The sequence below is a fragment of the Sesamum indicum genome, linkage group LG2 (genome assembly GCF_026168435.1).
Source record: "Sesamum indicum cultivar Baizhima isolate 11 linkage group LG2, ASM2616843v1, whole genome shotgun sequence".
NCBI lineage: Eukaryota > Viridiplantae > Streptophyta > Magnoliopsida > Lamiales > Pedaliaceae > Sesamum > Sesamum indicum.
The window spans coordinates 2,547,025-2,556,682 of NC_142658.1; the positions used below are offsets into that span (position 1 = coordinate 2,547,025).

Genomic DNA, 9,658 nt, shown 5'->3' on the forward strand with positions numbered 1-9,658 from the left:
AAAAGAAAAGCTTACTTTGTGGTTGTAAGGAGTAGGCCTTTTATGAAGGTGCCTCCATGGAGGATGGCTTATGTCTACTTTGGTGTAGAGCTTTATTTTTTCTGCAATAGAATGTTAATAATAAAAATGTGTATATATTACAAATAGGTCTTACATGGAATAAAATTATTGTGCCTCCTCCTCTAAGGACTTATTTGAGGGGGCCTACTTGGCGCAAGACTTAGGGACCTCTCCGGAGGAAGAATAAGGCGTCCGCCAGAAATAGGGTTTTGATGTTTTGGCGAAGGAGAGCTTAGGTGTCTGCACAGGATAGAGCTTACAAGTTCCCTAGAGAAGGACTTAAGTGTTTGCCCGAAGGAGGTTGGGGTGTCTCAAAGAAGAGGGCTTCTATGCCTGTATGGAAGATAGGTCTGTTTATGAGAAGGCTGATAAGGATGTCTGCCAGGGGGCAGGGCTTATTTTGAGAAAGCTGAGAAGGGTGTCTACCTAGGGGTAGGGCTTTATTCCGAGAAGTGTGACCTTATTCCAAGAAGGATCACAAAGATGCATGCCTGAGGTAGGGCTTTATTCCGAGAAGGCTGAGAAGGTTGCTCGCCTGAGGGTAGGCCTTATTCTGAGAAGGCATGTTGGTGGAGTAGGGTCCCATCCTCCTGTTCCTTGCATTTTTCTCCAAGGACTTCATTCTCGTACTCCCTAGCCTCCTCCAAATTAATGTATTGTTCAGCTTGTGTTATGAGATTGCAAAAACTGGGAGCGAGCTCTTTAGTTAAGGACTTAAAGAAGCCCCTATCTTGTAATCCCTATGAAAAAGCATACGAGTGTATCAGATATAGCAGTAGGGACCTCTAGGGCTACTAAGTTAAAACGTTAAAGATACTCCCTTAAAGATTCTCCTTTTTTTGTTTTAAGGAAAAATTGACTCGTGATTGTGTTTTGACGTCTTTTGTTGTTGGTAAATTGATGGAGAAAGAGAGAGCAAAATCTCCGAACGATCGGATAGATCTCGGGGGCAAAGTGGTTGAACCACTATTGGTTTGATCATGTGAAGGTGGTTACAAACACACAACACTTGACCCCATTGGTATAAAGGTGGAGAAGGGCAACATTCTCGAAGAAGGATAGGTGTTTCTATGGATTCTTGCTTCCATCGTACTCCGCCAGATTGGGCTCCTTCCAGTTGAGGGAGAGTTCATATGCCAAGATTTCTCTGCTAAAGGGAGTGCCCTCTTGCTCCTCTAGGGGGACCCTAAAGACACACCTCTATATGTCTAAAAGGTCCTACTAAAGCTTATCCACTCTCTAGTCTTTGATGGCACCTTCTTGTGGGGAGGGAGCTCTCGCCTTCTACTCGAGGAGACATCCTGTCTCACGATTCCCAGCACATTAAAAATCGAATTAGTAGGAACATTAGCATTAGGTCATTATAATGTGGGTTTGCTAGAGTTAGGCCTTGTACAGAGGTAGTAATCATCCGTTGGAGGTCCTCCAGCATGAGATGGATCATCCTCCTAAAAGAGGTATCCGAGGAGGTGTTGCCTCCTTCCTTTGTTCTCACGTCTTAGTTTTGTGTTCCCACAAATGGCACCAATGATGTGTGCAAATCTGCACGTACTGAATAAATAACAAGAGGTGCTCGGCCCACTTGAATTGGGAAGTAATGAAATGAGTGCTAGAAGGTAAAAATGATCAAATGAGTAAATAAGAGAGTGTTATTACTTGATTTTATATATACAAGAGATATTGATGCAGAATCAAAGGTCTTAGTACCAATTATTATACTCTTTTAAGCCAATATGTTAGCAAAAAGTTGAAAAGGGTAGATAAGCTCAAAAAGTGTAAACTATATGACTAACATATGAATGTGGGAAAGTGTGAATATGTCCATGTCCTTCTAATTCAGGTCCTTTTAATTGTGTCCCTCTAACCATGTCGTTCTGTTCGTGTCTTTCTGACCACATCCTTTTGATTGTGTGATGTGATTGTGTGTCTCCCCTCCTCTTGCTGGGGGGGTTTTCTATTTAATAGACAACCACAAGGTTGTTGGAGAAGGTCACGAATTTGAGGGGATCATGGCCTTTTTTTTTGGATAATGATGATCCCCCCTCAGATTTAGTGCAGAATCCTCCAGTGGTTGGCTGGTCTCCCTCGGATTTAAGGGGTATCTAGAGGATACCCCCAAGATTCAGGAAAGCTGTTGGAGTTTGTTGTGATCTTCTGGGGTATAAAGCTGAGTCCCCTAAGGATTTTCAGGGAGGTGGTTGAGGATCCTTCTCCCAACTAGACTCTAAATTTGTTAGGATTTATGGTCCTTTCTAGGGGCGCCACGTGTTCATGAGGGCTTGTTGGTCCTCTCTTGGTCAATTTATTCTCTAGGGGGCCTTATGGGCCTTCTTCTAACTTGGGCCTCTCGGGAGATACTATGGGCCTTGCATTTCCTTTTTCCTTTTAGGTTGCTTGGGCCTCTTTCGGCTAATCTATTTTTATGTCCATCAATACTTTTACAAATATGTTGACCTCATCTTCTCGCATAGAAATTTTTGTGTATTTCGGTGGTGAATTATTCAACTATAGTTGGTATGTGACGTATGATCGAATGCCTACTGCAGATGAGAATACCTCGTTCATCAACTTATTCTCAATTTCTAACATGGATATATAGAAGATTAGTGTTGATAGCAGCAAATACTTGTTGAAAATATTCGCGAACATTCATGCCAATATCTTGGCGATATAAAAGGAACTCTTCTATAAATCAAAGCTGATGATACTTTGTCATTCTTTCTGGACCCTGCAGCTGACTACCCAATAGTGGAAGTATACATTGAATCAGTACAATTTTTTCCTGAGGCTAATTCAAAAGTGAACCAATAGTAAGCGAATACATGTCGCTTTTGGCCACCCAATGATTCCCTTCTACTTATGATAATGAATGTTTTCCAGGTAGATCTAATAATGATTTTTTTCCAGGTACTTCTAATTATGGCACAGAGCACTATACCCCCGATGTAGTCATTGTTACATAAGAGCTAGAAAATATTGAACTCCAATACCTGTGGGCAACCGCATCACATGCCCACGAGGTAAAAAGATTTCTTGCCCAACGAGGATTATGTAGAAGACCCTTAACCAGACAAAGTGGAATTTCCAATACTATAAAAAAAAATATAAGATTTGTAATGGTTTTTTTGGAATGACCACCTTTCTTACAAGTTTGCAACGGATAAGTTTTGATGACATCATGTTAGAGCAAATCACAATTTTATTTTTTTTTTTGTAACGGCTAGAACAGTTATAGAAGTCGTTACTAGTTACTTATATCCCTAAAGACATTACAAATCATTGGCCCTCAAAATTCATAACGGCTTTTGAAATTATTTCCGCTCCAAATAAATTCAATGTTTCTCTAACCATCCAAATTAAACAAATATCGCTCCAAAACGTGCCCCAAATTCCACCGTTTTTTATAGTGTAGATACGACATGCACGTCATGAGTATGTTGTAGTTCAAAGTACGCCAAGTAAGTGGAAGGTCATCTATAACCATAGCACCCCAGGTACATATATTTACATGTATGTTATCATATAACCAAAACCATCAAAGTTGATTGATTGATTTTCTTTTATTTTCAAATATGTGGTGTAGATGGTACCATCGAAGCATAATAACATAAAAAATTTGGTGCTGGATGATAACAAAATATGGGGGAGGCCACATATGTGTTATTAGTGATAGTTCCCCAAATGCAATTTAGACCAAAGTTTTGTTGCTTTTTTATTTTTGGGAGAGGTAAAATGGGACCCTACATATGGAATAAAATATGTCATACAAACTATCAAGGATCAGACAGGATTTAGCATACCATACCAAAATGCATGGTAGAGTTTGAGGATGGCCCGTGAAATTATTTATGGCACATAAGAGAGCTCAATTCGAAAGCCACCAAGTTACATGGGAGCTCGCTAAAAATGGAATGAAAAAAAATTGTTGAATGGGAGCACAAAACCTTCCAGCAGTCAAGTGGTGCATATATGACCAAATATGTCTTCTGGGCGTTGAAACCATGTGTTAAAGGGTTTCAATTCTGTCGCAAAGTGATCAGTGTAGATGGAACTCATTTATACACAAAATGTAAGCATAAAATGTTGATTGCATCTGCCATGGATGGGAATCAACATGTACTTACTCTTGCATTTGCATTTGCATTTGTTGATGAAAAATCCTATTTATCTTGAAAATGATTTCTTCAAATGTTGAGCAAACATATTATAAGAGGGTGATCCAAGATGTGCCTTATTTCTAACCGTTATTCTGGTCTCATTAGAGCAGTAGCCGAAGTTTCGGATTTTATACCACCTGGTGGAATGCACTGATATTACTTACATCACATGTGTTCTAATTTCAATAATCATCACAATAATATGCAATTGAAAGATCTTTGTTGGTGAAATGGCTCTGAATATCAAATAAGAAAGTCCAATCAAACTGTAGAAGAGATTAAGAGCCACAAGCTAGAAGCGTTTGCATACCTAAACTAGATGAAAAGGAAAATATGGACAGTTTTTCATGATGGCGGATAGAAGTACAATATTTTGACAACCAATATGTCAGAATGCATCAATAGGGATCTGAAAGGGGCTCGCTACCTACCTATGACTGCAATAGTGGAAATAACATTCATTTGTTCTGTCCATTACTTTCGTGAGAGGATGACACGAAGTAGTGTAATGTTAAACAACAACAAACTCTGGACGGACTATACCTACAAGTTGTTCAAATGCTGTTTTGGAAAAGTGTTAAGTATGCGGTTATGAGATACCATCAATTTGAACAATTAGCCTCTGTCATTACAAAGTGCCACCATGAACATGGATTAAATATCCATATTGTTAAAATTGCTACTGAAGAATGTTCATGTGGCAAATGGAGTCGATTTTGGATCCCTTGCTCTCACACTTAAAAGGTGTGCGTTGCATATATGATTAGCACGTTATCAGTGGGTAGTGATTATTATGATTTGACAGCTAACAAAAGGACACATTTTAAATCCTTCCAACCTTTGGTAACAAAAGATTATCAGGATATCCCAAACTTTAAGTTGGTCCATGACACTACTCTTCGTACTTTTACGCGCTCTGGTTGAAGCCAGACATGACGTATTCAGAACAAAATGGACTGGCCACAAAGGCAAGAAAACCAAAGATCCTTCAAATGTCTCAGTGTGTCGCAGATCATAAATAATATTTGTATTTATTGTAACAATTAATTACATTTTTTAGTTAACAAATTTTTAACGTTGATTATAATTAAAAAAGTATTTAAATTTATAATTATAATATATAATAATAATAATAATAATAATAATAATAACAAGATAAAATAATTTTTTCAAAAAAAAAGAATTGAGTCGTGTATTGTGTCCACGATTTTGGATCGTGAATGTTATTCAAGACTCTAACATTTCTTTTCTATCAAAAGGAGAACTTTTTTCAGTGTCCACGACTTGTAATAACAATGTTGTATATTTCAAAAAATATAAAATTTTTATTATAACTATTTTTTTTTTATAGTATAAATGTAAATAAGCCCTTTCTCTTGCCATAGTAGCTCCAGAAGAGAAATTATTAGAATGAAGAAGATGAAGTAATGGGCAATAATTTCTTTCGCAGCACAAGGATCATACTTTATTCATTTGAAATGAAAGGCAGGCTCATGTCCTACTTCCAATTGATATCTAAAGTTGTGCTCGGATTGACAAAATTATATTAACAAAAATTTGTCTGCATAAATTCATGTCATAAAAATTTTCAAATTTTTAAACTATATTTTGTGGGTCCACAATGGATTTCAAATCCATTTAGTATGACATCATTTCGAATCGTCATCAAATCATCTCCTCAAGTCCAAATCTGTTCATCCAAATACAACCTAAAACTATACTGTACATACTGCAAGACATTACCATCGCCAATTTCCTGGCTAAAATAAGGGCCATCGCCACAGTTAAGTGAAAGGGGATTGCTGTCTTTCTCTAGTGTGCATTTCTAGATTAGTTCACTCCCTCAGGAAAGAGATCAACATGTTGTAAATTTTTTCCTTCTTTTTTAGGCATAGTAGGGAGAGGTCGCAGTGAATGTTTTCATTAAGTGCATATTATTATAAAACTTTAGGGAAGAAAGGAATGGAATCAGGATTTTTTCTCATCACATCAAACAACACATGATCGTTGCACATACCTTCCTATTCTATTCTCAGGTCTGTTTTATGCCGAGGATTTCTTTTTGCAAACCAGAAACTAGTTCAAGGTCTCTGCATAATTATTTGAGCTCATTAGGCACGTGAAAGTAACTGATGCGGTTTACAATTTGATTGGTAACTTGTTGTAGTAAGTATCACCGCCCTGACTTCGTATGAGTCTCATATAGAAAAGGCGGGACCTTAAAGTTTATAAGCCACTCAAACTCCTCTCTACAGCGGATGTGGACCGTTTTGCCAAAATCAGTAATCATTGGGAGAACCCTGAAAGTGTAATTCACCTAAACCTTGTACAAGGAACCACTGGCTTCCACTCTCATTACCTTAAATGATATGTTTGTGCAGGTAACGCACGAATTACCCAATTTAAACAGAAAGGATCTAGAATGTTATATAAGGTTGCATTTGGATGGATGGATTTGAAGTAATGATTTGAAATCCATCGCAACGACACAATATAATTCAAAATAAAAGTTGAACCAACAATTTGAAATCTTTTGTGGCATGAATTTATCTAAACAAATTTGATGGATTTGAAGTCCTTAAATCCAAATCCGTCGATACAAACACAACATAACAGAAAAGAATAGTAATAACAAGCTAATTAACCTTCCATTCATAAGACTTTAAACTTCAATTCTCCTAGATGAAATCTAATTAGCGGAAAGAGTAAAAGTTCAATGAAATCATATATAGTGTGAAACATAACCATCATAACATGCTTCTGGTATCCTTGGATAGATACATCATCCCATTTAAGTAAATACAAACGGAAAATGGCTACCAGCAGAGTTTGTCCAGCAAAAGATTCAAGATTGAAAAATCAAAGGCATCAGGCGAAAAGGTTTCATAATGAATGCAGTAAACATATAATATCAAAACTGAATGTCCACAAATCCAATAGATTCAAAAAAAGCATAAACTAGCAAAAGAATCAACTTCAGGTCCTCCTTCACTGACTGCCTTCACATTCATGTAAAGAACACTAATCAAACAGCAGACCTACATTTCTCTAATGTTCATTGTAATAAATAAGTCATTTTTTACTATAATCTCCCAAAACCATGTACATGAGCAAATTACAGTTTCACCGCTATAAAAATCTAAGTAACTTACCTTTCTTTGTGCTTTACTGAAATACGTTACATGCCCTTCCACCTTGGGCTTGGCACCGGCAGAGTTGGCGATAGAGGCAGCTGGGGCAAGCCCAATTGGCCCGTTGGTGAAAACAGCGTGCCGTAGGGAGACCTCGGCGAAGGAATGCATCCGAATGGCAGAGGTGACAGCGGCAGCACCGGAAAAGGCGATGGACAAGAAGCAGATGGTGGAACAGGCGGGTGCTCCTGCGGCGGGAGAAGCGGAGGCTGCTGAGGTGGTCCAACAACGCTGCACCGTGGTGAAGCAGTAGCTAAAGAGTAGGAGTTCTGGAGGAAACGCATGTAAGCCGAGACAGGGGATTCGGCCGGAAGCAGCGGCGAGAAGGGCTGAGGCTGGGCCGCCCGATGACTTACGTCATTTGGGGGCAGCGAAGAATCGGGACGAGGACCAACCGCTCCATTCAACAGAGGCGAAGGTGCACGGGAAGCTGAGGAGCTCTGGAGGAACCGCATGTAGGCAGAGATTGGTGACTCAGCCGCCGGGTGAACAGAGGGCAAAGGCGGCAGGGGAGTGAATGGCTGCACCGCGGCGCGTTGACCGGCTTCGTCTTGGAGACGAGGAAATATCTGGGTCAGCTGAGGAGGGGGTTTGCTAATTTGGGCGAGTGGAGGGGGTCGAATCCTTTGCAGACGGGAGCTGGGCGGTCTCGACTGATTGGCCGGCGGGGGTGGTGTCGGATTGCGCTCGTGTGCGGGAGAGCCCGTGAGCTTCTGAACGACATCGCGGAAATCGTTCTTGTTGATGTTGTACACTGGTGGCTGCTGCGACTGGGGCTGGGGCTGGGCGGAAAGCTGTGGATTGGGATCAAGAATTGGGATTGCAGAAGAAGAAGAAGACGAAGCAGCGGTGGGAAGAGGGAGAGGCCTCCGAACGGGCTTAGAGATCTTATGGGAGTTTCTGTTCACATGTTTGAGGTACATATCTCTACTGCTACTGCTGCTGCTGGAATAGGATAGCAAAGAAGAAGAGTCATCGCCACCAAATCCTTTATCCATCTCCAGACATACGCAACTGACACACAAACTCTCTCTCTATCTCTCGATCTCTCTCTCTCCTTTTCTCTCTCTATATATGAATTGAATTTGTGGCTCACTCTTATCTCTCTCACTCTCTCTCCTCCTCACTCTCTCACTCTCTCTATGTAAAACAAAAGCCAAATAAGAAATAATTGCTAAAAGGAAAAAGCTGTACCGAAAAAAGAAAAAGAAAAAGCGCCTTGAGAAGGTACAATGCTCCGGGTACGAGCGTTCATTTTGGGAACGGGCACTGTGAATTTGTACCGTTTGCTTTGTGAGAGGTACCTATAGTTTGCCCCCATGAGTATGTGGGGTCCATAACCATAAGCAGTAACGTTCATTTCTTTGACTCAACTTTGGTTTAATGGCAGAATCCACCTCTCTTAATTTTTCCTAAAAAGTCTCTTAAACTTGTTTATTTAATATTTATAGGAATTAAATTTGGGTTAAATGCATTTGATTTCACTCTCTTGCGTCATGCATGAAGTGCATAAATCCCTAAATTGTAAAATACAATAAAATAATATAAACTAATTTTTAATGATAAAAATGTCCTTATATATACATGGACAGAATATGTCTATTACAATTCTTACTCTAAAAAAAAATTATTATATAAATTTTATTTAAAATAAATAGTACATAAAATTTATAAATTTTTTAGGAAGTATAGAATCTGTATAAACAATATGAATTCACAATTCTTATATTTTTTTTTACATAATTTTTGCTTTTATTGTTATATATATTGAAATTCTTTTTAAAATAAATTACTAATACAATTTTAAAATATTGAATCGAACATATATATAGACACTTTACCATACGCAAATCTATGATATAATTAATCTATATATTCTATACTTTTTTTGTATAATGATATGATATATTTTGATTATGTGTACATATAATTGAATAAAAAATTATAAGTTATATAACATACATTTTTTTATAAACTTGCATGCATTATGTATTTACACAATTACATGCATTCTTTAACATAAATAATTTATTTTGTAAAACAAATTTGCGTATATTAAGCTTGTAAATATTTATTGGGTTTTTTGTTTGAGTTTGCAACTTTTCTTGAGTTTTTCGTGGCATCTTCTGGCAAGTTGGTGAGGCTTGTGGGAGAACGGCCGGTTGGCAATGATCCCACTGAAGCCACCTCAAGAAGAACGAGCCCTGGCTCGTCTTCTTATGGAGTGGAGCCTAAGGAAGGCGGCTGTCG

The 9,658-nt window shown here is 38.5% G+C and overlaps 1 protein-coding gene across 1 annotated transcript; it reads right to left on the reverse strand.

Annotated features, from left to right (window-relative positions):
* Nucleotides 1-7,098: 7,098 nt before the first annotated feature.
* LOC105177306 (uncharacterized) lies at nt 7,099-8,541 on the reverse strand. Its single transcript, XM_011100415.3, has one exon. It carries the CDS (start codon nt 8,404-8,406, stop codon nt 7,396-7,398), a length of 1,011 nt encoding a protein of 336 aa, XP_011098717.2. The 5' UTR covers nt 8,407-8,541; the 3' UTR covers nt 7,099-7,395.
* Nucleotides 8,542-9,658: the final 1,117 nt, after the last annotated feature.